Source organism: Pristiophorus japonicus, chromosome 19 (assembly GCF_044704955.1).
Source record: "Pristiophorus japonicus isolate sPriJap1 chromosome 19, sPriJap1.hap1, whole genome shotgun sequence".
NCBI classification, from domain to species: domain Eukaryota; kingdom Metazoa; phylum Chordata; class Chondrichthyes; family Pristiophoridae; genus Pristiophorus; species Pristiophorus japonicus.
This window is the reverse complement of record NC_091995.1, coordinates 16,639,253-16,665,806: the sequence shown is the minus strand read 5'-3', so window position 1 is coordinate 16,665,806 and position 26,554 is coordinate 16,639,253. Positions and strand designations below refer to the sequence as shown.

At 49.0% G+C, this 26,554-nt stretch overlaps 1 protein-coding gene across 5 annotated transcripts in view; it reads right to left on the bottom strand.

The window, feature by feature from the left end:
- The window catches only part of LOC139229752 (protein PRRC2A-like), a 182,332-nt gene that overhangs the window by 34,079 nt on the left and 121,699 nt on the right, over positions 1 to 26,554 (bottom strand). For 4 of the 5 annotated variants that reach the window (XM_070861308.1, XM_070861311.1, XM_070861310.1 and 1 more), the window contains 10 exons: positions 26,341 to 26,513; positions 25,063 to 25,396; positions 23,074 to 23,260; positions 17,065 to 19,332; positions 13,004 to 13,218; positions 10,062 to 10,210; positions 8,768 to 8,936; positions 7,114 to 7,199; positions 5,747 to 5,983; positions 1,707 to 1,940 (listed from right to left, as the gene is read on the bottom strand). In XM_070861308.1, coding sequence (XP_070717409.1) covers positions 1,707 to 1,940; positions 5,747 to 5,983; positions 7,114 to 7,199; positions 8,768 to 8,936; positions 10,062 to 10,210; positions 13,004 to 13,218; positions 17,065 to 19,332; positions 23,074 to 23,260; positions 25,063 to 25,396; positions 26,341 to 26,513 — 4,052 coding nt within the window. The remainder of the gene's footprint in view (positions 1 to 1,706; positions 1,941 to 5,746; positions 5,984 to 7,113; positions 7,200 to 8,767; positions 8,937 to 10,061; positions 10,211 to 13,003; positions 13,219 to 17,064; positions 19,333 to 23,073; positions 23,261 to 25,062; positions 25,397 to 26,340; positions 26,514 to 26,554) is intronic. The other variant, XM_070861312.1, reaches the window with a different exon arrangement.

The window sequence follows — 26,554 nt, the reverse complement described above, 5'->3', positions numbered from 1 at the left end:
AGGAGGAGGCGGCAGGAGGAGGAGGAGAGGGCGGCGCAGGAGGAGGAGGAGGAGGCGGCGCAGGAGGAGGAGGAGGAGGAGGAGGCGGCAGGAGGAGGAGGAGGAGGCGGCGCAGGAGGAGGAGGAGGCGGCGCAGGAGGAGGAGGAGGCGGCGCAGGAGGAGGAGGAGGAGGCGGCGCAGGAGAGGAGGAGGCAGGAGGCGGCGCAGGAGGAGGAGGAGGCGGCGCAGGAGGAGGAGGAGGCGGCGCAGGAGGAGGAGGAGGGAGGCGGGGCGCAGGAGGAGGAGGAGGAGGCGCAGGAGGAGGAGGAGGAGGCGGCGGGCAGGAGGAGGAGGAGGAGGCGGCGCAGGAGGAGGAGGAGGAGGCGGCGCAGGAGGAGGAGGAGGAGGCGGCGCAGGAGGAGGAGGAGGCGGCGCAGGAGGAGGAGGAGGCGGCGCAGGAGGAGGAGGAGGCGGCGCAGGAGGAGGAGGAGGCGGCGCAGGAGGAGGAGGAGGCGGCGCAGGAGGAGGAGGAGGCGGCGCAGGAGGAGGAGGAGGCGGCGCAGGAGGAGGAGGAGGAGGCGCAGGAGGAGGAGGAGGCGGCGCAGGAGGAGGAGGAGGCGGCGCAGGAGGAGGAGGAGGCGGCGCAGGAGGAGGAGGAGGCGGCGCAGGAGGAGGAGGAGGCGGCGCAGGAGGAGGAGGAGGCGGCGCAGGAGGAGGAGGAGGCGGCGCAGGAGGAGGAGGAGGCGGCGCAGGAGGAGGAGGAGGCGGCGCAGGAGGAGGAGGAGGCGGCGCAGGAGGAGGAGGAGGCGGCGCAGGAGGAGGAGGAGGCGGCGCAGGAGGAGGAGGAGGCGGCGCAGGAGGAGGAGGAGGCGGCGCAGGAGGAGGAGGAGGCGGCGCAGGAGGAGGAGGAGGCGGCGCAGGAGGAGGAGGAGGCGGCGCAGGAGGAGGAGGAGGCGGCGCAGGAGGAGGAGGAGGCGGCGCAGGAGGAGGAGGAGGCGGCGCAGGAGGAGGAGGAGGCGGCGCAGGAGGAGGAGGAGGCGGCGCAGGAGGAGGAGGAGGCGGCGCAGGAGGAGGAGGAGGCGGCGCAGGAGGAGGAGGAGGCGGCGCAGGAGGAGGAGGAGGCGGCGCAGGAGGAGGAGGAGGAGGAGGCCGAGGATCACTGTCACCCCAGAGCTAGGAGTCAGCCCATTGCCAGGAGTCAGCCCATTGCCACCCTGGAAGGCCGGGTGCAGACTGACCAGCACTCACTGGGCGGTTGCGTCATCACATATATGGAGGTGCCCAACACCTCCCTTGCAATCTCCCTCCATGCATTTTGTACTGGCAGTCTGCCAGGTCTCCCGTCAGGAGACAGTATTCTTCGCTGTCCTCCACACCGTCCATACAGTGTCTCCAGCTCCATATGAGTGAACCTGATGGCTCTCCTTGCACCTCTTACACCAGCCATCCTGCCAGACTCCTTCCTCCCCTCAGGGCCTTGCTGCAAACCCGCTCATTAGAATCCTTTACCTGCATGCTGAACTTCTCAGTAATCATAAAGCTCAAATTAATACAGCTACACCGCTGAAAAATCCACTTTGGAAGGTTTCATTAGCGCTGGAACCCATTTGTTCACTTTTGGAGTTGAATATAGGGTGGCCCAGCCACGAAAAAATTTTGCCACTAATGGCCACAAAAAGGTGGGGTACTGAATTTCGGGCCCCAAGTCTCCAAGGCGATGACTCACCTGTGCGCTCACACCAAACTGGATAGGTGGTACAGCGACTTCTGTCTCCAGGAGCAAGACCGGATCAGGCTTGGATTTCGGCCTGCTGCTTATAGAAAAGCCAACAGCCTTTGCACCCCCCTCGGGACTCTCCTTATGCTGTCCTTCTCTTGCCTTTTTATTTTTCAGTGAACGCTCATTTCCTATTGGTCCAGGTTTGTGCTCTTTACTCAACTCGCTGGCAGACTCCTGAAACTAGATGAAACACAGACTTTTAATGGATGGTTTATAGAAGACAAAGAATTAATCTGTCCTAGCATTAGAACTAAGAACTTACACAAAAATATTACGCCAAAAATGTTATGCACTACAATCTACTCCTCTTAATTAAAAGTAAATCATTCCAAATTATTTAATAATTCAATGTTTTTAAAGCACTAAATTCCCACCGTGCCCCATTATTTATTTTGCTAAATTGAAATGGTTGAATATTCCAGTTTTTCAGTACAAAATGCTTCTAATCGCCAGGAAGAGACTGCAACGGTGAAATAAGTAACCCAGTCAGTTAAAGTTTAGTTTGCAAGCCTGCGCCATTGTAGCTTCCTGCTCAGTCCGCAAGAGGAGCACAATACAGTTGCCAGCCTCCCTGGGAGAGACACAGAAGGCTTCTCGAGCCAAGTTTGTGCAGAACTTAGCTAATCCTACCAGTCAGCAGCACTCTCCAAAGATCACTACTTTAGAATCAAACCAGTTATTCAGGAGCGGAATCCTCGACACAAAGAACAGTGCACAAGAAAAATAAAAGACTGCTTGGGGGATGTAAACAAGACCCCTCAGAAAACCCATACGTACCTCGGTGGCATGACCACAAGTGGAAACAGAGTCCTAATTCTTGCTCCCCACTTAAAAATATTGCATGCAGCTTAAACACTTATAAAAAGCAACCAGGTAATGCATACAAACTGTATTTAACATCTAATATATAACATTATTAAAAATATATGCATCGGAGTCCATTTATAGAATGGGATAGAATTTTGCGTGGAGTGGACTTATACATGTTGAACTTGCTGCCTTCAGTGTGCGACCATCAGCCTCGGCGACACTTGGGCTGGCTAGGAAGAGAAATCAGCAAGGGCTTCCACTGTGAAGTGAACCCTGCTGTAAAGAAAACGGCACCTGCACCGACACTGGATGAAGGAAAGGACCATGTTTTACCTCTGATGTCACCCAGAGAGATAGTCCTACCCGCAATACATTTAAATCAAGAATGACAATGTGTAAGATACCAGGGAAGCTCTGGTGGCCATGGAGAAGTGTCAAGAGCAGGTGTAGCACCTTCAGGAGAGGAGGGGGTGAATAGCGAAGGGAAAACAAATCCAATTGCAGCAAGCTGGAATCATCTCCCTTTCCAGTACCAGTATTAAGACTTGGCCAATGAGAAAACACATTCCCTAATCCTGGAAGTTCATTAGCTGAGCCACTGTACACCAGAACTCAACCGTAATTTATTGCTAGACTGGTCACATAATTATGTATTTTGACAAGACAGAGCCAGCTGTACCTTAGCTTCTGGCACATGGCCAACTCAGTCCCTGATGTCGGCGGAGTTCATAAATGCATCAATGCACAGATGAACCGCACCAGCAGGGCTCTGAGCAGCAGCAAAGCAGCACCATCACGAGCCACTGCTTACTCAAAAAAGTTGCATTTGAAATCCACGTGTTAAATGTAGTTGGGAGAAAAATGCTCAAGGATTATGGGTGGACTTCAAGCAATTCGGCTTGAAATAATTGATCCATATTTGCTCGATATCAGAACCATCATTTCCGCAACATGCTTTTTAAAATTTGCCCCTATACAGAGCCAAGCAAAATCCTTATGTTAAAAGGAGATGGAAGGTGTAAAGTCTGGACAGTGCTCAATTTGTCTCTTTCACAGCCCCTCCCACCCCATAATTCTCAAAGAATTTTGAATGGGGCATAACTCAAATTCACAGCCAAGGGAGAATTATTAGTATCAGATCGTCTTTTGAAAGGGCCACAATGCATGTAAACATGTAGTTAATTAAATACCATAATAAAGGATTTTTTTTTTTTTTGCAGGGCTACGGGGAAAGAGCAGGGGAGTGGGACTAGTTGAAGTACTCTTGCAGAGTGTTGGCACGGGCTTGACTGGTTGAATGGCCGCCTTCTGTGGTGTAACCATTCTATGATTCTGTAATTTCTCCACTGTTCATCCTTGAGAGCCTGTTCTTCATTACAATTTGCTGTTAGCCATCACTATGTACTTCCCCCTCCACCCATGAAAAGAAACACCCCCATGCCACCCATCTGCAGATATTATAAACACTTTTCTTCATCGACTCTCATACATCGAGAATCCTAGCTCCAGCTTCACATAAAACCAAATGCGTTTGCCTTTATTAACTGACCTAGCATTTATCATTGAGTGAAAGGAGTTCATATGGATAGCAGTTCTAAGCTTTTACAACTTGCATTTATAGTTCACCTTTAATGTAGAAAAATGCACCAAGCTGCTTGAGAGAGACATCATCCAAAAAAATGGACATCAAGCCAAATGAATAGTTGTGGGAGGGGGGAATGCAACCAAATATTTGGTTGAAGAGGTGGGTTTTAAGCAGGAGAGGGAGGCGGACACAGAGAAGAGGGTTTTAGGGAGGGATTCCAGAACATAGGGCCTTGGCAGCTGAAGGCACTGCTGCCAATGTTGGGGTAGGAGATGGAGATGCACGAGAGGCCAGAGTCAGAAGAACCGAGAGTACTGAGAGGTTAGTAGGACTGGAAGAAGTTACAAAGATAGAGAGAGGTATGGCCATAAAGGGATTTAAACACAAGGACAAGGACAACATAAGAAACAGGAGCAGGAGGCCATTTGGCCCCTGAAGCCTGCTCCGCCATTCAATAAGATCATGGCTGATCTGATTTTGGCCTCAACTCCACTTCCCTGCCCGCTCCCCATAACCCTCGACTCCCCTAACGTTCAAAAATCTGTCTATTTCCACCAGAAATCTATTCAATGACCCAGCCTCCAAAGCTCTCTGGGGTAGAGAATTCCACAGATTCACACACCTCAGAAGAAACTCCTCTTCATCTCCGTTTTAAATGAGCGACCCCTTATTCTGAAACTATGCCCCCTAGTTCTAGATTTCCCCACGAGGGGAAACATCCTCTCTGCATCCACCCCCCTCAGAATCCTATACATTTCAGTAAGGTCACCTCTCATTCTTCTAAATTCCAATGAGTATAGACCCAACCTTTCTTCATAAGACAATCTCCATCTCAGGAATCAACCTAGTGAACCTTCTCTGAACTGCCTCCAATGCAAGAATTGCTAGAGGACCAGCAGCTGATGTAGATACACCTGACAATACACACATCTTTTTTTAATGGCACGGTGACCAGAAATTATTACGTGAGTGGTTTGAAAACTTTTGCATAACTTCCGCAGATCAATAGTTCTGGCTATATGTTCTGGCATTCTATTAGCATTAATTGCTTCGTCACGTTGTCTGAACATCAAAACCCAAGGTCCCACCACATGATGCCACTTATCAACACACCGAGAAATTCTTCACACCCTATGGTTAATGAGGTTTAACCCTCCACACTTTCCCCCAAACCTATGTGGAGGCATTTATTTTCTTTTTCTTTTTTAACATTGTCCTGCATCACACAAAATAGGTCCTATATTTGATTACAGCTTGGGGTGGGGGCACAGAAATAATCGGCCAGAACTGTGGCTCCAAATCGCTCTATGCAGACTCTAAATAGAAAGTAAGAGTGCACACCCACACACACCTATGGTAAGAACTGTATCAGAATGACTGTGATTCCCTCTCCTCAGAAAATAGCCTGCTGAAGCTCACTGTTTAGGGTCACACAAGAAGAATGGCTACCGGGGATGGGGGAACGAGAGAGAAACAGAAGGAAGGACGCTACCAAGTGGCTGGTGACCAGTAGAATAAGCACCTTCAGGGGAGGTGCTGTGTAGCAGACAAGCTGGTCAATAAGGCCAAGTCATGAGAGCAAGTGCTATACCTTATTTTCTTTCAGCGCTCCTGTCCTAGCAGGTCTCTGTCTCTGCTCTTTGGGTTCTGGGAGCTGGTTTTCTGCCGATCGCATCTCGACCACTTTTGTGCCGATCCGGTTAATAAGCCCAACACGCTCCCCGGTGTCGGTTTTCAGGCTGCCGTCTGGAGAACTACGCTGCGAGGAACTGGTTGATGAGACCTGACAGTCGCTGCTCAAATCCACCCCACTGTCAGTCTGGCTGGCCTTGAAACAAAGGGCAGAGAGATACACGCTGTAGTTTAATCAAAATACATAAACTACACTGTCCTTTTAGAGTGCACGGCACTAACTCCTTACCTTTTTCTAGGCAGCAGTACATCATGGCCAGTTCCTTTAGGCATCAGCAGTCCCACTGGCAAAGCTAATTAACCCTTCAAGGACTGGAGCAGCATTTCTAAAAGCAAATCAAAGTCTACTGTGACACTTTCTTCCCCTCCTGAAGATGTTGGTTCCTTGTGGGGTATCATTGCGTGGAAGCCAGTTGCTCTCCAATACCTTGCTCAAGTGACCATTCTCCATGCGTGAGCCTAGACAGTGAGTGCCAGCAGGCTGTTCAACCTTTTAAAAGGGTAGGGATTGGGAGGGATGGGGGGAAACCTCATTTCTCCACCTGACATCTAAACACTCACACTTTGCAGCAAGGGCCACTGAATAGTGACCAGAAGCAGGAACCCTGGCCGATTTCCTCCCTCCTCAGCCAGAGGCTCCAAGATCAACTGAAGCACCTTTCCTGCCTCCCCAGCGGAGTTCAGCTCATTCACCACCGACGTTGGGAAATGGAATGTAAAAAAAAAAAAGGGGGGTGGGGGTGGGGTGGTGGGGCAGGGAAACCGAATATGGCTCCTTCTGGTTTATAGGTCCGCACTTACGAGTTGTCGGGAGAAGCAATGAAACATTGCGAAGCATGCTCTTTGTCGGTCTGCGATTCGCGGGATCAGGATCTTTAACATCTACCGAAGCAAGCAGATGGGAGATCGGTCTACAGCTGAGGGGGACAAATGCATAGGCTGCTCCTAGGTACTGCCATAGCTGGGAGGTGCCAAATGCAGTTAGGTGCTTCAGTGCTTTCCTTTGGTCATTTTCCACATCAGCGGAGCTCGAACCCGGGTCAATGCCTGCTCAGCACCTCACATGGTATACGCTAAGCAGCCCCATTGAAACAACCTGAAGGGGTCGCCCACCATCTACCTTGCCTGCGCTAATCATTCGGGTTGCAGAAAAATCAGATACGTGCTTGCGTCTGCAGATTACTCCAGAAATACGATCGCAAGTCAGAACAAGGAATTGTAGCAGGTTCGCGTGTGACCGCCAAGAGTTTGGGGAACGTTTCTTACCTCAGCACTGGCTGCCTCCGCAAAGACATTCAGAGGTTTGATCCAAGTATCCAGACCCGAGGCTGCTGGAGGACTCAGGGAGCCAACTGTAAGATTGGGGTGGGGGGAAAATCATTATTTATTTATTCATTTATTTTTTAAGAGAAAAAAGCCACAAGGGACTTGGTACCAAGAAAAAATAGATTCCTGATCAAAAAAGGCCCCACACACACACACACACATTAAAAACTAGTCATTATCCACAAGCAAGACCCGAGGAGTTGGAGGCTTCTGGTTGCTTTTTTGACTGCTGCTTTGCATCTTTAATGCACATTAGATACAGCCTCTACGCGCTGTGGGCTTGATCAGGTCACATAAGGTCTTTAATGCCACTTCTAAAGGGATTGAGCCTTTTGTTGGCACTGGGCTGCATTTGCAAGTCAGCTGCAGCCGTAGCTGCCAAGTATCCAGTACCTGCCAACTTCGAGTATCACCAAGGGAGGGAAGGTAAGCGTCATTAGAAAAGAAAGATCTTGCATTTATATAGCGTCTTTCATGGCTCCAGGACATCCTAAAGTGTTTTTCAGCCAATTAAGTTATTTTTGAAGTGTAGTCACTGTTGTAACATAGGAAAGGCGGCATCCAATTTGTGCACAAGGACCCGCAAACAGCAATGTGATAATCTGTTTTAGTGATGTTGGTTGAGGGATAAATATTGGCCAGTACAGCAGGGAGAACTCCCCTGTTCATCTTTGAAATAACGCCATTTGTTTTACATCCACTTGAGAGCGCAGATGGGGCCTCGGTTTAACGTGTCATCCAAAAGTCTAGATTTCACACTCACGTCTCCAGAATGGGACTTGAAGCCACAATCTTCTGACTTGAAGGAGTGCGCGCTACCCAGAGCCAGAGCTGACAATCCAGTCTTCACTGTAAAATTTAATTCCCAACAGCGTACAAGTGGAATCAGTTTTGGATTGCAAAGACCTGGCACAGGAATAATAACCAAACGGCTTCCTCCTGTGCTATAAACTTCCATCGGACTAGAGACTTGATCCAGGACACAGGGGAAGACCAAAACCCCCAAATGACATTTGTTCAGTGCCAAACGCTGCAAGGATCTCCATTCAAAAACAATATCACACCTTTAGTGATGGCTCAGATGCATGATGGACTGTCGATCCATCAATGCAAACAGCTCTTAGCAACCTTACTCAAGTGGCCATTCTTCACGTGGGAATGGAGGCAAAAAACATTGAGGTTATTGGGTGGGGGCAATCAAGGTCAAACACAATGATTTATGGGGAACTGAAACCCTGGCTCATTTTTTTCCTGACGCAACCCCAAGCCAAATCTGGAGATTTCCTACAGCCATTTTAAGTAGATCTTCTGTCATTTTTATTCACTATAGGACAAGATGCACCAAAGATGTTTTAATGTAAAACTGGGGCATTTCAGCCGGAATTCAAGCTCCGCTCAGCAAGCAAAGAAATGCTTAGGATGCTGTGCGCTGACAAATAACTTGCCCTAGCCAGATGGTACTTCCCTCTTCAGAATTTCAGCACTTACAGGTTTCTACATGTACCGTGGGAGAAATTTTGATTTAAAAACAAAATAAAGACTTCATATCCACGCCCTCGCGTTACCTTCCTATTCGCACTGCAGAGTGACGTACCGGAATGCGTGGTGTTCCAAATCTGGGTTCCCAGATCAGTTGCGTTCGTCTGACCCTTGCAGCTCTCTTCAGGCTCGATGTTTGAAAGGGTCACCTTCTTCGACTGCTTTTTGGGGAAGCCGGGTAATGAAGGATGCAAAGTATCCATCGCGCAGATTTTAACAGCCTTCTGGTGAATGAAAAGCATGGCACGCGTTAGGGAGAATCAATTACCATGAGCTATCCAGCACAGGTATTACTCTGAATATTATGTAGCCTTACTGCCTGCTGCATGACTACTCCCCTCCTCACTTCTCAAACTCAGCTAGCAATCACAGACCTGCCATCCCACTGGCAAGCAGCAGCGGGATAATGCAGACAATCTACTCCACTCATAAGGTTTCCGGTTCTACTCAACACCTTCACTGTCATCTGCCAGTTCCAGATTCAACCAGGAGGTCCAGATAATCTACTGCAGCAAGTTTTACGCTGTTATGTTGTGTGGCAACAAGGTAGTAGAGTATTGCGCCATGGTACAAATGTCTTGTTCGCTGCCCCCTCACAATCTCTCAGTCTCATGTGCTGCTAGGTAAGGGCGGTGGTGGGGGGGAAAATAAAGTATGCGCTCCTAGGATTATACTCCAGAGCACTTAAACAACCACAGGGCAGCGCTGCGGAAGGGGGGGGGGGTGGGGGGGTGCAGGAGGAGGAGGGCAAGAAGCAGCTATTTCCCATTTGTTTTAATTAAACCTGTCTGTATTCTTGTTCCTCTATGCCCGCAACCATCATCTTGGTCTCCACCAGTTCTCCTCTGTGGCTACCCTGTGCCATGAAGCAGCTTCAGGTAAAAAAAACTTTGACGCTCTGTTGCCTTTCTTAAATAGTTTACCAACTCCATGGCAAGGAGCACTAATATGTACTACAACTAGGTTTCAGACCAAAGAACAACAATGCTCCAAGTAGCAAGGCCACCTCTAGAATCTCCTTCAAACTTGGCAGAAATAGATCACTAACTGGATCCTCCCAGCCTCCAAATTTCCTGAAGCCCTGATTTATTCGAGGATACGATTTCAAACACTGGCAGCCCTTCCAGTACCTACCCGAGTGCTCATTCCTCACACTTCAGTCTAGATGGTGGGTGTTGTTTCTACTTCACCATGGAGTGCATTAACAGCCAATCATGACCTTGACCTCAGCCACCTTCGAGTGTCTTTTACTCACTAAATCACCGAGTACGTCCACCATCGGCAGTTCTCGAGATTTATTTTTATACACAGGCTGCACTGCTGACAAGAGATCGTCGCGCGGCAGTTACCTGGAGCAGGTGCTCTTCCTTTTTGCGGCGCTCGTCGTCCAGGATTCTCTTCTGCCGCTTTGAAAGGACGCGGGTGAAGCCGTCGTTTAAGGGAGATATGGTCTCATCATCTGCAGAAACTGCAGGGTGATCATCAATGATCACCACACCTAGGAAGTGGAACAAAATATTTATTTTCAACAAAATCCGGTGCAGACTCGATGGGCCTTCTGTGCTGTTCAATGATTCTATGGAATAGAAAATCATATCGGCAGGAGGGAAGAGGGGACCAAGACACACCAACATGATGCAGATTACTAATAGCGTGGCAGCTTAGAAACATGCACGATATACCAGCCAGCCTTGGCACACTGTCAACTCACTCAGAAGGTCATGGGTATAAGCCCCTCTCTACTTGAGCACATAACCTCGGCCGATACTTCAGTGCAGCACTGGAGCCGCACTGTCAGAGGTGCTGTGAGGGCATGAAAGATCACAAGGAACTACTCTAAGAGCAGGGCAGTTCTCCCAGTGTCTTAACCAACATATGTCCCTCAACCAACAGCACTAAAATAGATTATCTGGTCATCTGTCTGCTTATGGATTTCACTGTGTAAATTGACTGCCGCTTTTGCCTACATTACAACAGTGAAAGGCACTGTATAAATGCAAGTTCTTTCTTTCACATCAGGATGAAACAGCATGTAACATTGTAGACTTTGCACTACATAGAAATTAAACTGAATGGCGTCAGCCTGGCTGATTAATACCCTGGGTGAGAAGATTCTACAGAAAGAGCCAGAGGGACGAACTGGATTACTCTTCGAAAGGGCCGGCACAGACTTGATGAGTCGAATGGCCTCCTTCTGTGCTGTACTATTCTATGATGGTGGGTTCCAATCAGGGGTTGTGTGCATAACCTGGGCCAACTTTCCAGTGCAGTATTGATATGTGCTGTCCTTTGAACAAGATATTAAACCAAGGTCTAGCCTGCTTGGAGTGGAGGTTCTGGTGGAGATTTAGAAATTGGAAAATCCTAGCGACTCGTGACAGTTGATGCCACACAATGCCTTCTGCATTTGTCCTCAATAACAGATCCAAAGTAAGCAAGTGTGAGAAGCATGAGATATGGTTCAATGGGATACTATTTTCCCCACTTGTTCATGGGATGTGGGCGTCGCTAGCGAGGCAGGGCATTTATTGCCCATCCCCGATTGCCCTCGAGAAGGTGGTGGTGAGCTACCTTCTTGAACTGCTAGTAGTTTGGTGCAACTGGGTGGCTTGCTGCACCATTTTAAGAGGGCGGTTAAGAGTCAACCACATTGCTGTGGGGCTGGAGTCACATGGAGGCCAGACCAGGTAAGGGGTCACATGGAGGCCAGACCAGGTAAGGGGTCACATGGAGGCCAGACCAGGTAAGGGGTAACATGGAGGCCAGACCAGGTAAGGGGTCACATGGAGGCCAGACCAGGTAAGGGGTCACATGGAGGCCAGACCAGGTAAGGGGTCACATGGAGGCCAGACCAGGCAAGGGGTCTCATGGAGGCCAGACCAGGCAAGGGGTCTCATGGAGGCCAGACCAGGTAAGAAGATTAGATGGGTTTTTGACAATACGGTGGTCTCGATTACTGATACCAGCTTTTAAATTCCAGATTTAGTTAATGAACTGAATTTAAATTCCACAGCGGTCACATCTCCGGATCATTAGTCCAGGCAACTGGATAACTAGTCCAGTAACAACCATTATGCTACTATTCCCTCATTACTACACACTATAAATGCAAGTGCGATAAAAACGTAAAGCTGAAAGAATCTAATTGCATTTAGTTTCAAAGTGGAGATCACAACATAATGAATGGATGACCTTCCACATCTTCCAATTATTGGGATCATATCTGAACATAGCACTCTCGTTCAGAGCAATCAATGCAGAAAGAGCAGGAGCCTGATCTGCTTTGTTGAATACCCATTAAACTCTAACTGCAGGAGATAACACCGCAGTAATCTCGTCTCAGGGTCAGATGAGCTCAAGCACAAGAGCGAAGCTTTGATAACTGAACAGATAGGAGACTGTGGAGCTGCTGTGAGCAATTTCCATTTTGCCATTCTTCAAGCAGCAAGTGTTGTCAGGGAGACACAAATGTTGCATCAACCAACTACCCCTATTCAAAAGAATATTTGAACTAATCATTTATTTGTTTCATAATTTCTTCTTTCCTAAAGATGCCAACCCGTTCTGGGCAATGTTCCCTGTAAGCTGCACTTTGTTCTGCGCAGACTGTTTCGTTTAATACCATGCGCGGGATTGACACTGAAAATGCCGGTGAGCAGCCGACATGGGAGCTTTCAGATTACTGAGCAGCCACATGCGCACCCGAGCAGGAATGGGGTACTGAAGTTGAAGAAAGCAGGAATGGGGTACTGAAGTTGAATGTTCAGCCATGAACTCATTGAATGGCGGTGCAGGCTAGAAGGGCCGAATGGCCTACTCCTGCACCTATTTTCTATGTTTCTATGTTTCTGGGGTACAATTCCATGCAAGGCAGTGGCCTCACTTCCCAGGTAATTGTCAGCTGGCTAATCGTCTAGCTTATTCCCACAACCCTCCCCCCACTCCTTAATAATCAGGGGGTTGGGCTCAGAGGCCAACTTGTAGTAACCTACCACCATCCTGGTGGAAATCAGTAGTTCACCACAGAACCAGGGCTCAAACTTGGGCCGTTCCTAGTCCGAATGGCTCATTTCCATACTTGGTCCTGCTTTACTCGGCTACTGAATATTTGAATGATTGCGATCGAACCACATCATTTATCAAATGGTAATCAACAGCCGAGTACTGGTATAATCGTACAATATAGGCTGGTTCCAAAAGGTTCACTGTTGCGGGCACGTTCAGAATTAACCTCAAACCAAAACACAGCTGCTCAACACACTCAGTCACAGAACATTACTCCTGGACTTACTTGCATAATTGTTTAGATCAAATTGTGTCAGCATGTCGCTCTTCTCCTTGGCTTTGCCAGGCACCAGCCTGCGCTCCTTGTGCCGGCTGTTGACTTCCGCAATGGCTTTCTGGATGGCAGCAGAATCGCTGGGGATGATCCTGTCTACTCTGAACACGGCGCTGGCATTCTGAGGAAGGGCGGAAGGGAGAGGAGGCGCCCGTTCTTCCACTGGCCTGCCAAGTAGAAAGTGCAAACTCTTTACAAATGGCACTGCATTATTCCCTCATCTCCCATGTTTACAGAAAGCTAAACCGCCCCATAAATTCTCCCACCTGGTAGGCATTGTAAAGATATATTAATCTTCCCCTGCTTTCAGTAGTTGATTCATGCAGAGATATGGTTTCATAGACATTGAGCAACCTGCAGTACCTCTCTCAAGAGGCCATTACCAACAGGTAAGCGTACACTCTCAGAATTACATATGCTTACAGAACAAAAGGAAACACTCGACCCATCATGGCGACCAAACACTCGCCAGTTCTTTGCTAAAGAAATCCAAAATTAATCCCGCTGTCCTGCATAGTAATTTCCTTCAAATATTTATCTAGTTAAGCGTCAGCAAATATTCTTTCGTGGAGGGGGATCATGATCAATGCAATTCCGCCCTTACTTGAAGGTCACATACATAGAAATCATAGAAATTTACACGAAAGGAGGCCTTGTCGGCCCATCATGTCTGCGCCGGCGTTCAAAGAGCTATCCAGCCTAATCCCACTTTCTTGTAGGTTATGGCACTTTAAGTGCACATCCAAGTACTTTTTAAATATAGTGAGGGTTTCAGTCAGTGAATTCCAGACCCCCACAACCCTCAGCGAAGAAAGCTCCCCTCATATCTCTTCTAAACCTTCTACCAATTACTTTAAATTTATGCCCCCTGGTTGTTGACCCCCTGCTAAGGGAAATTGAAGAGGAATTACTGCAATTGAAAGGCTGCATTAGAGGGAGCAGTGCGTGGCTGCCCGGCCCCGGACTGCAAGACCATCAGCAGGCCGGGGCCATCAGAGGGAGCTGCGTGCGGCGGCATACCACTGCAGGAGGGCGGAGGCTGCGAAGTCAGGTCGCTGATTGCAGTGCGGGCAGGCACAGCAGGAAGGGCGAAGGAGCGGCAAGAGTCCGTAGAGGGAAGTGACCGGGGCCCAGGAGAGGCAGGAGTCTGGGGCCCAGAAGGGGCAAGGGCCCAGGGGCAGCACAGGCCAGCCCACACTGTGATATGTGCGCGCACTAGGTCCATGCAGCAGAGCTGGTCTCCAGTCATCATGGTCAATCCTTGCCACTGGACCAAGACCTAGCTCTGTCAAGCCTGTGTGGTGGCTGGTGTGCATCAGCCACCACACGTTAAAAAATCCAAGCACAGGCATCTTCCAGCCTCAAAGATGTAGTTCAGGATCTGGAATATTAGGTCCTTCATTGAAACACCTGTGAACACATCTCTTTTTGGCGTGGAAGCAAGTCATCCTCGCTTCGAGGGACGGCCTATGATGATGATGATGGGAAATAGGTCCTTCTTAATCCACTCTATCTGGGCCCCTCATAATTTTATACACCTCAATTAAATCTTCCCTCAGCCTCATCTGTTCCACAGAAAACAAACCCAGCCTATCCAATCTTTCCTCATAGCTAAAATTCTCCAGGCCAGGCAACATTCTCGTCAATCTCCTCTGAACACTCTCAAGTGCAATCACATCTTTCCTGTAATGTGGTGACCAGAACTGCACAGAGTACTCTAAGCTGTGGCCTAACTAGTGTTTTATACAGTTCAAGCATAACCTCCTGATATTCTATGCCTCGGCTAATAAAGGCAAGTATTCCACATGCCTTCTTAACCACCTTATCGACTTGGCCTGCTACCTTCAGGGATCTGTGGACATGCACTCCCAGGTCCCTTTGTTCCTTTACACTTTTCAGTGTGCTATCATTTAATGTGTATTCCCTTGCCTTGTTATCCCTTCTCAAATGCATTACCTTAAACTTCGGATTGAATTCCATTTGCCACTATTCTGCCCACCTGACCAGTTCATTGATATCTTCCCGCAGTCCGCAGCTTTCTTCTTCATTATCAACCAGACAACCGATTTTAGTATCATCTGCAAACTTCTTAAACATACCCCCTCTATATTCAAGTCTAGACCATTCATGTATATTAGCCATCCTCCAGTCCTCTGGCACCACACCTGTAGCCTGAGAGGATTGGAAAATGATGGTCAAGAGTTTTTGCTATTTCCTTTTTTGCTTCTCTTAGCCTGGGATACATTTCATTTGGGCCTGGCTATTTATCCACTTTCAAAGCTGCTAAGCCCCTTAATACTTCCTCTCTCACTATGCTTATTTCATCTAATATTTCACACTCCTCCTCTCCCGATTGCAATGTCTGCATCGCTCCTCTCTTTTTGAAAACAAACGCAAAGTATTCATTAAGAACCATACCCACGTCTTCTACCTCCACACACACATTATCTTTATGCGGCTCAAATTTCCCTAACCCCTTTTTCTGGCGCCCTCACCTGAGGTGTGCCGCTTTTGTCCACCTCCAAGCGCGCCGAAAAAAGACGTCTGTATTCTGGCCACTCCCCAGCCTCTCCTCAGTCGTGGCGCAGCGTGGCCCAATGGATTGGGGGCAGAGCCAGGTCCCAGCGCTGAAAACAGTGCCAGGACCTCTGCACATGCGCACTAGAGTCTGCGCGCATGTGCAGTAGCTCCTGGCAGGCCGTTTCTGCAAATGCGCGCTGCAGGCTGTGTGGGAGGGGCCCAAAGCACACTGTCCCTAGCCCTGGCCGAATGGGTTCCCTCATCGGCGGCCCGCTGCGGTCCCTAAGGTAGGACTTCTATTTTTTATTTATTATTTATTGATTGATTGCTTATTACTTTGGTCTTAGTGCTTTAGGTGCAGGATTCCTTCTATTTTTTTGTGTGCTAATTAATTGCTTATTACTTTTTGTGCATGGTCCAAATGTACTACTTTTGTTTCGCCTCTTCCCCCGCCCACCCCCCCCCAACCCAGTTCTCTTCCCTATCCCTCCCCTAATGTCCGCTGATGTACTAATGTACATTGCTTGCTTCACTGCCCGCAATGTTTGTCAGAGCTGGCCACATACGCTGACCTAATCCGATTTGGAGCAAGTTTTAGCTGGCCAAAGTGGCATAAATTGCCAAAACTGGCGTAAGTAGTTGGGAAAAAATCGTACCCAAGTTATTCTGGAGCAAGTTTATTGGAGAAAATGGCGTTTTTCAACTTGCGCCAGAAAAAACAACTTACTCCAAAAAAATTGGAGCAAGTCATGGCCCACGGTCTCTAATAGGCCCCACTCTTTCCCTGGTTAACCTCTTGCTCTTAATCTATTTATAAAACATCTTTGGGTTTTCCTCAATTTTACTTGCTAACATTTTTTCATGCTCTCTCTTTGCTTTCCTAATATTCTTTTTAATTCCACCACTGCACTTTCTATACTCCTCTAGGGTTTCTGTCATAAGCCTCCCTTTCTTTCTTTATCCTACCCTGCAGCAGGGGGCTCTAGATTCGTTAATCCCACCCTTTTTCTTTAACATACTTGCTCCGAACCCTCAGGATCCCCTCCTTGACTTTCTCACGGATTTACCTTCAAGTAGCAGTTTCCAGCCCACTTTGGCTAAATCCCATCTGAGCCTAGAAAAATGAGCTTTTCCCCAATTGAAATCTTTTACTCCCGGAATATCTTTGTGCTTTTCCATAACTGCTGTAAATTTAACAGAATACAGTTTACCTCAGGGATCACTGGACAGACATTAACAGCAGCAATCCCAACAGATTCTTCAATCCCTCCCTATCCCAGGGAACCAATAGTAATTGCAGCAGCCCCATCCAAGCTCCCTGCATTTTCCCCTTCTGAGAGCGCACAGGATGTTAAGAGCATTAGAAATAGGAATCGGCCATATGGCCCCTCGAGCCTGATCCACCATTCAATAAGATCACGGCTGACCTACCTCAACTCCACCTTCCCACCCGATCCCCATATCCCTCGATTCCCTTATCCCTATTCACATACCTCCTATTCTTTGGTGATGGCCAGTTGCGTTTCTCATTCCTGACAGACCCGGCGCTATTGCGGTTGCCTTTGCCACTGGAATCTCCCGGATTCGAGCGCCGATTCTGCCGGTCCATCCCTGGTCTCTGGCTGGAGAAACTGCGTTTGGACGACTCCTTCTTCTGGGCAGAGTTGGGATCGATCGACTTGATGCCTCCGGGGGCATTTTTCATGAAGACGCCGTCCTTGTCCCGCCTCTCCGTGAAGTCGCTGCTTTCGGACGCGGTCTCCCATTCTTCGTTGGCCTGGTCAGAGTTCTGGTTGGACAGGTCCGGGGATTTGGTGCCGGCCGCGGTCCGCATGACTTCTTTGATCTCTTCGGTTTGCGGGTTGGGAGGGGGGTTCGGCGGCAAGGGTTCGGCTGGGAAAGGGTTCCTTTCTCCGTTCATTCTGGCGGCCACTTCCCGCTCTTGCTTCAGGCGGCGGAACCGCGGCGGCTTGTCCTGCTGCTGGGCGCGCCCGTGACGCCGTCTCCTCGGCGGTCTATCGATGGGTCTCTCCAGCCGGTGAGGCTGCCCCTCAGGCATGACTGGGTCGCCGATTGGCAGCGGTGGCTTATCGGGTAGGCTCTTCTCAATTTCTTTGCTTGGCGGGACGTCGGGGGGCCTGTTTTCAGGGGCTTTCATCTGTTCTTTGGAGGGCTGCTTCTTGGGAGGGGACATCTTGGAAGGTGGACACCAGCCACCTTGCTGAGGGCGGCCACCACCACCACCACCACCACCACCGCCTCCGCCTCCGCCTCCGCCTCGGGGCATACCTCCGCGGCCTCGCCTGGACGGCACGCCGCGTGGGGTGAAGATCCTGCCACGAGAAGAGTCACTCAGCCGGGGAGGCATTTTATCCCCAAACTTGGGGGGTTCGGACCGGTTCCTCTTGTCTGTCCGGCCTTGATCGGAATTCCTGAACTCTTTCGATGGCTCTTTGGAGTTGGAGGAGACCTCCTTGTCGGAGTGAGCCACGTCGCTGGCGCTCTCGTGCGTCTCGCTACCGGTCTCGGAACCCCTCTGGCGGCGCCGCTTCGGGATCTCTTCGTACTCGGAGCCTTCGCTGCGCGTCTCGCTGGGGTTTCTGGGCCGGAAGGAGCCCTTGGGGCCGCCCTCGTCCGTCCTGTACACGGGCTCCCGGTAGCCCCGGAACTCCCTGCTGCGGCCCCGGCCGCCTCGTCCCCGTCCGCCGTAGGCACCCCGGTAGCCTCTGCCCCGCGAGAAGAATTCGCCGCGCCCCCTGCCCCTACCTCGCCCAGAGTAGTTGCGGTCAAACGAATGATCCCGATCTCTGTTGCGCCGAGGGGGCGGAGGGCCGCTGTTGAAGTCCTTCGGCGGAGGCTTGGACGGCTTCATTTTCTCAGGCCTCTGATCCTTTCCCGTGGGTTTCGCCTTGCCTCGGTCGTCCTGCATGTTGGAAACAGAAGGGCCTGACAAAGGCTTATTGGAGGCAGACATAGAAGGGCCAGGCTGGCTCACTTTCAAACTGGATGAAGAATCTTGCTTGGAAGGGTCGAGCTCAAATTTGGATTCCTGCGGCTTGTCCTTCCCTTTGACAACAGTTTTCTCTCCCGAAGCAGGCTTTCCCTTCTCCATTTCCTGTTCACTTTCTTCTCTCTTCATGTCCTTGAGTATCGGCTTTTTGATGGGGCCAGCTCTCCGGGCCGGTTTGTCCCCCATCTCGTCACGATTTTTACTGCCCGGCCGCGGACCCCAACGGGTTTCCGTCTTGGATTCCTTCCGCTGGGCTCTGTGCATGTCCTGGCGATTGGGTTTGTCTCCTTTCCTGCTCTCGTCCTGCTTGTTCTCTTTGGCGGAGTGGTCTTCCTTGTGTTGCAGGAGCTCCAGCGCTTGAGCGTGGGGCCCGGCCTTCTTCACGCTGGTGGAAAGCTGGCCGGATTCTCGAGACACGTGCATGACGAGTGGTTCGACCTTTTTGTCTTCGTGCTGCAGCTGAACGGCTTCCCTGCGCAACGACATGGACTCCTGGTCCGCCTTGCGCTGCGAATGCGAATGCTGGAGCTGGGCAGACATCTCGACCCGCCGGTCTCTCCCCAGCTCTGCCTGGACGCTGGGCAGCGAATTTTGCCAGGAGGTCTGTCGCTGCTCATCTAGGCGTTCTACCAGTGGATATCGCTGCATCTGGGCAACATGCCGAGGCCCACTTTCTGAAACCTGCTGGAGGCCACTCATGAAGGATTGAGGGGGCCCTGCGTCTCTGTGTCGGACTGGTGGGGTTTCACTTCTGTGTGAATAAAATAATAGCCAATGAGGAACAGATATTGTCACCAATGTTATATTGCACAATATAAAGATATCTTAATGCAATTATATAGGGCCCTGGGGAGATCACACCTGGAGTACTGTGTACAGTTTTCATCTCCTAACTTAAAGAAGGATATACTTGCCAAAGAGCAAGTGCAACGAAGGTTCACCAGACTGATTCCTGGGATGGGGGGGATTGTCCTAGATTGTCCTATGAGGAGAGATTGAGTAGACTAGGCCTATATTCTCTAGAGTTTAGAAGAATGAGAGGTGATCGCATTGAAACATACAAAATTCTTACAGGGCTTGACAGGGTAGATGCAGGGAGGATGTTTCTGGAGCATCTAGAACCAGGGGTCACAGTCTCAGACTAAAGGGTCAGCCATTTAGGACTGAAATGAGGAATTTCTTCACTCAGAGGCTGGTGAATCTTTGGAATTTTCCACCAGAGGGCTGTGGATGCTCAGTCGTTGAGTATATTCAAGACTGGGATCGATAGATTTTTGGATATTAAGGGAATCAAGGGATATGGGGATGGGGCCGAATTCTACTCCTAATGCTTATGTTATGACGCTATACTCAGATATGCCTTTCCCCCCTTCTCTTCAGCACGCTGACTCATGCCAATGGTCAGATCAACAGCTGCTGACAGCCTTCACCCAACTAAACGTTCCTCATGGAAGATTAAACAGAGAGTGCCGGCAGTCTGTTTGCAACTTGGAAAGTGGGGTATGGGTGCGCTGGATATCACAGCCAAACCCCAGTGCTATCTTCTCCCAAAGTTCACATGAAACAAAATTTCCAATAGAAGCAGGCACTTTTCCCCCCACTCCATCTCAGTACTTCCACTATTGTTGCCTTGGCTGGGATCTGCTGGCTCAGCATCAAATTTGCAACCTCCCAAGGTCTTTATGATTCAGCAACCAAACTGCAGTGAACCACCGAGCCCTGGTTTGGGGACAGGGAAGATGTCGGTTAAAATCTACCTATTTTTGGAACTGCACAAGGCAACCGTGAATAGGGAATCTTTAAATTGCCATAATTAGCATCAGAACCTAGAAATTACATTATTGTAACGTTAGCATACAGAACCCTTAATGTTCATAAGACGCTTTTTGCGACCCACTATTTCACCAGAGGCAGTTCATTTAAAATAAACTGGAGTTACTGGGGCTGTTTCCATTGCAGCAGAGAAAGGAAAGAGATCTAAACAAAATCCTAAAATTATGAAGGATTTTGATAAGCTAAACAAAGAAGGACTATTTCCCCAGATGACGAGTCAGCAATGATGGCTAATGGTTTTAAAATAGCCATTTAAGAGATCAAGGTTAGTAGAAATTGCTTTATATTTTTGATATATTTTTAAAAAGCTGTCACAGGGAGTAGTTGTGGCTCAGCGGGTAGCACCCTCGCCTCTGAGCCCAAACGTTTGGGTTCAAGTCCCACTCCAGGAACTTGAGCACATAAATGTAGGCGGACACTCCAGTGCAGTGCCGAGGGAGTGCAGCACTGTCGGAAGTGCAGTCTTTCGGATGAGACATTAAACCGAGGCTCTGTCTGCTCGCTCAGGAGGACGCAAAAGATCCCATGGCACGATTTCGAAGGGGAGCAGGGGAATTCTCCCTGGTGCCCTAGACCTATCCCTCAATCAACATCACTAATACAGATGATCTGGTCATGATCACATTGCTGTTTGTGGGAGCTTGCTATGTGCAATTTGGCTGATGCGTTTCCTACATTACAACAGTGACTACACTTCAATGTGAAGCACTTTGGGACGTCTGGTGGTTGTAAAAGGCGCTATATAAATGCAAGACTTTCTTTCTAGTTGGGGCAGGGACCATTTCACCTATTAAAGTAAGAGATGAATATTTGAAGCAGAGGAAAATGCAGGGCTATGGGGGAGTATAAGGCAGCGGGATTAGTTTAGGATTACTCTGGCCAAGAGCCGATACAGACAAAATAGGCCGAATGGCCTCATTCTGTGCTGTAAACTACTGTGCTTTATACTTCTATGGTTCTAAACGGACAAGGTCTCTCCTGAAATGCCAAAATAATTTCACAAGTATGGGCACAATTTCTGGACTAGGGTAGTGTGATTAGTAGCTTTAAACAAAATAATTTTTGGCCAGGATGCATCTTATGGCTAGATATGATTTTGCCATTTCTTTGCAAAGCAGCAACAATTTAAAAAAAAATCATTTACGGGATTTAGACGTCGCTGGCTAGGCCAGGATTTATTGCCCATCCCCAATTGCCCTCGAGGTGGTGGTAGTGACCTGCCTTCTTGAACTGCTGCAGTTTGTGTGGCAAGCGAGCCCCAGGTGGGCAGAGGAAATGTTTCAAGGGTACCCTCAAAGCCTTCTTGATAAAATGCAACATCCCCAACCGACACCTGGGAGTCTCTGGCCCAAGACTGCCCAAAGTGGAGGAAGAGCATCTGGGAGGGCGCAGGGCGCTGAGCACCTCGAGTCTCATCGCCGAGAGCATGCAAAAATCAAGCGCAGACAGCGGAAGGAGCGTGCGGCAAACCAGACTCCCCATCCACCCTTTCCCTCAATCACTGTCTGCCCCACTTGTTAGTGACTGTAATTCCAGCATTGGACTGTACAGTCACCTGAACACTCACTTTTAGAGTGGAAGCAGTCTTCCTCGATTTCGAGGGACTACCTGTGATGATGATGGCGGCGCTCCCACAGTGCTGTTAGGGAGGAAGTTCCAGGGCTTTGACCCAGTGACGATGAAGGAACGGTGATATATTTCCAAGGCAGGATGGCGTGAGCGACTCAGGTGATGTTGTTCCCTGTTGCCCTTGTCCTTGTAGGTGGTAGAGGTTGCGGGTTTGGGATCAAATTACCCACAGCCGACAAGAAAACAAATAATTGCATTTTGGTGCTTTGAAGTGGTGAATTCCCTTTCAGGATAACGCATGGAAAAGTGAAGTAGCTTTCATAAAATGAAGGGAGATACTGAATGCGGGCAGCTTCTCTTAATGCAAGTCATCCTTGAAAATACATTAGCCAGCCTCCCGTCCCCTAATTTTCACTCCACTCCTGAAGATGCGTACTCCTGCCTCTGCGCAGTTCCACAGGCATCGGAGGCCCTTCAAATGACTTTCTCGTATGAAATCCTTGATGGCAACTGTTGGCATGATATTCAACCATTTGGGGCACCACAGGTGAGCCTGTAACCGTCCTTAATCACTGACATCCACATATTCTACCAGGGATCGCTACAACATGCATTTATTATACTGCCTTCGGCGTAGTAAAACATCTCACGGCGCTTCATGGGAGCATTGGCAAATAAAATATGACATCGAGCCACAAAGAGACAGTAGGACAGGAGACTTGGTCTTAGAGGTAGGTTTTATGGAGCACCTTAAAGGAGGAGAGAAATTTAGAGAGGCGGAGAGAGTTAGGGAGGGAATTCCATAGCTTAGTGCTCCGGGAAGCTGACGACACAGCCGGCAATTCTGGAGCTATTAGATAATGATCAGGAGTGGAGACCTTTGACTATTCCTTTATGCAGCCCCTCTCCCCCGTAGTCTAGACACGCTCAATCTAAGTGCTGAGCTCCAACAGAGATCAGTTAATGGACCACAGGCCTGGGACCTTCTGATTCGTATGGCTCGGTTTCACACGCGCTGCATTCACCCACTGTCAAGTAGTACTTTTATTTTTAAAAAACGACTCCACATACAAGGCATATCTGAACAGACCTCAAGCCTTTGTCATCCTCCTCGTGCAGTCTTATCGGTGAAGCCAAAGGCCGCATTTCTGCTGACGGGAACACATCGCCAGCCCAGGCCAACTTGGGGTCAATAGGGGGCGTACCCCTTGAAGGGTGTCGGTCAAAGGGTTCAGATCCAGAACCACCACTGTCTGAACGCTCACGAGCCAGTAAACCTAAAAAGAAAAGAACCATTAGTGTAGATGTAGTCATCCTGCTCCAACGGGATGCCAATTTACACAAGAGAACAAACCGTTTAGTTAAAAAGTGGACACTTCAAGGTCTGTATGTTAAACTGGCAGAGTTTAAAGGGCAGTTTTCAACACTACAGGGACCAATAAGCTGAAACCATCCAGATATTCTCCCCTCCATTTACCAGATTCAGCTGACAATTCCACAGGGAATTTATACAGCTATCCTTCCCCTCTGCATGCTGAAACAAGCATCTAATAGAAACAAACATAGAAAATAGGTGCAGGAGTAGGCCATTCGGCCCTTCTAGCCTGCACCGCCATTCAATGAGTTCATGGCTGAACATGCAACTTCAGTACCCCATTCCTGCTTTCTCGCCATACCTCTTGATCCCCCTAGTAGTAAGAACTTCATCTAACTCCCTTTTGAATATATATAATCCGACTATGGGACTGCCCGTTTAACTCTCATGGCCAGATGTTTATTGATGAATCATATCTTCCAGCATTCATGGCTTCGCATCAACTTTAAGAACCTGCTATCTGAGAAAAAAGTCTGATAGAGGGCATTTTGAACACACTGTCAGATGAACAGTCATAGCCCAGGAACCTGCATGCGGGACGTGTACAAAGATTCTTCTTTAGAAATCAGAAGGCTTTAAAGGAGGGGCAGATTTTACTGGGAATTCGCTTCACATGCTGTAATTTCAATTGCATGACTGCCAAACAGATTACTTTTGCAGTCCTAAGTAAGTGGAGCAAACCTTTAGTGAATGGCAGCTTTTGCTTACATTTCCACCATTTTCATATTACAGGGGCGCAGAACGTCAACTGTGATGTAGTCATTTTTTAATTTCTGAAGGCAAAGCATCATTGCCAGCCAATGTAAGAGACTACCAGTGGGGCCATGCTGTGCTGACTGTGGACTAACAAGGTTTGCACATGGCTGAAAGGGGACCTGGCACCACCCCCCCCCCCCCCCCCCACTCTCCCCCGCAGACTTTTGAGGAAAGCCCGCAGCCAGAAATATGAAGTCATGTTTCTGCCTTTTGGAAGCTGCACATTAAGACTTGGCAAATTCGGAATAACCAGCAGCCACTGCAGGATCACTTGCAGCACAAGCTGTTTCATAGAATCATAGAAATTTACAGCATGGAAGGAGGCCATTTCGACCCATCATGTCCGTGCCGGCCAACAAAGAGTTATCCACCAGCCTAATCCCACTTTCCAGCTCTTGGTCCGTAGCCCTGTAGGTTACGGCACTTCAACTGTACATCCAAGTACTTTTTAAATGGAGTGTGGGTTTCTATCTCTACCACACTTTTTAGGCAGTGATTTTCAGACCCCCTTCAGCCCTCTTGGTGAAGAAATGTCCCCTCAAATCCCCTCTAAACCTTCTACCAATTACGTTAAATCTATGCCTCCGGGTTTTTGCCCCATCTAAGGGAAATAGGCCCTTTCTACCCACTTTATCTCAGCCCCTCAATTTTATACCCCCAAATAAAAGTCTCCCTCAGCCACCTCTGTTCCAGGGAAAGCAAACCCAGCCTATCCAATCGTTCCTCGTAGCTAAGATTCTCTACTCCCAACAACATCCTCGTAAATTTCCTCGATGCAAACGTGGTATCCATGGGAGGGAGCAATTTAGTTCAGTTCGGCACCCAGCGACAAGTTTCTGAGTGCAATCTGCTGGCTGAATCCTGCATTTAAAAAAAAAGTTGGGAGAGCAAGCAAATTTTTTGGGGGGACGGGGGGGACGGGGGGACGGGACCAGAGTCACCACTTACCAGAAGGATGAACGCCAGGCGGGAAGTAGTCAATAGGGGGTCTGCCTTGCATCATGCGAGGATCCATGTACGGCGGCATCATCATCCAGCGCGGGTCGTAGCCCATTGGGGGCATGGGTGGCGGCGGCGGGCGGCCGATGGAACCCGGGTACATGGGCTTCTGCTGCTGTGGGTGCATGGGCACTGACGGGGCCATCGCAAGTGGTTGCGGCTGTGGCGGCTGCTGCTGCGGAGGGACCTGCTGGGAAGACTGATGCTGCTGGTGGTGGTGCTGCTGCTGTTGTTGGTGTTGCTGCTGCTGCTGCCACTGCTGCTGCTGTTTAAGAAGCTGCTCCTGAATTTCAAAATAAAACAAAAATGCCGCATTGCTTCGGTGCAACTTAAAAACTCTTTAAAACTTTGTACCATCCCCATCCTTAAAAGGAGGCTGCAGAGCTATGGTTCCGAGGCTTGTGGGGAACCCCCCCACCCCACCCCACCCACCTGGTTCAACAGACCATCCTTCGTGCACCAATTTGGACAGCGAGAGTCAGTGGGCTAGTTGACTGCAGGAGGCATCACAACCAAGCCTAATGCTTGATCTCACTTGATTATCATACTTGCACATTCCAAGAGGTCTTCTGGGTCGGCAAATTGGTCTTCAAGATCAGTTAAAAATCTTGCACAGCACATCCTGTTCACAGACATTACTTTCTGATCACACTTTTCTTCCAATTAGGTCTGGCTATGTCAACTATCACTGTAGTGGCAGGCTCTAGCTATTAGATGGCTGCAGAGCAAGTATTTGAAGTCTCTCCTAACTTGTATATATAAAAATCCAGAGTGTCTATTGACACCACTGTCAGAGTTGAGGCGGGGCAGGACTCGCAGCAAACAGTCTACAGAGTCTTTTTTTTAAATTAAAAAAAAAAGTGTCCCTACAAACTACAGCGAACAGAACTTATGACCAAAATTAAAGCAACGTCTCCTGATAAAAGCAGGGTGATTTCTCCAGCAAAATGCAGTGAGTAGAGGATAGCTATATACAAATTATGAGTGTAAAATCACCACATGGAGCCATAAAAATCCACATATTCTTCATTAACTAACCGTGCATGGGCAGTGGCTATGGGCAATTCATTAAAAACACTAGAAGATTAAAAAAAAAAGGAGGTCAAGCGGTTCTCCATGTAAATTGCTCCATTACAGCCAACCACGTTGCAGTGCGAAGCATTTGCACACTGCCTTACTTCAGGAAGGAAGTGTTTGCTTGTGACGGCTAGACCGCAGAAAGCTTACCTGCTGCTGTCTTTGAAACCTGGGTGGCAACGACTTCTGGTACTTGGAGTAGCCCTGGGAAGCTTGCGGTTGTCTCCCGGGTACCACTGCTTCTACCTTTGACTCAACTCTCACCGCCCCTGCCTCCTCTTTCACTTCAACAGTTTCCTTTTCAGGAGGAGGTGGGGGCTCAGCTGGAAAGCAAAAAGGCAAAGAAAAAACAAAATTGGCATTG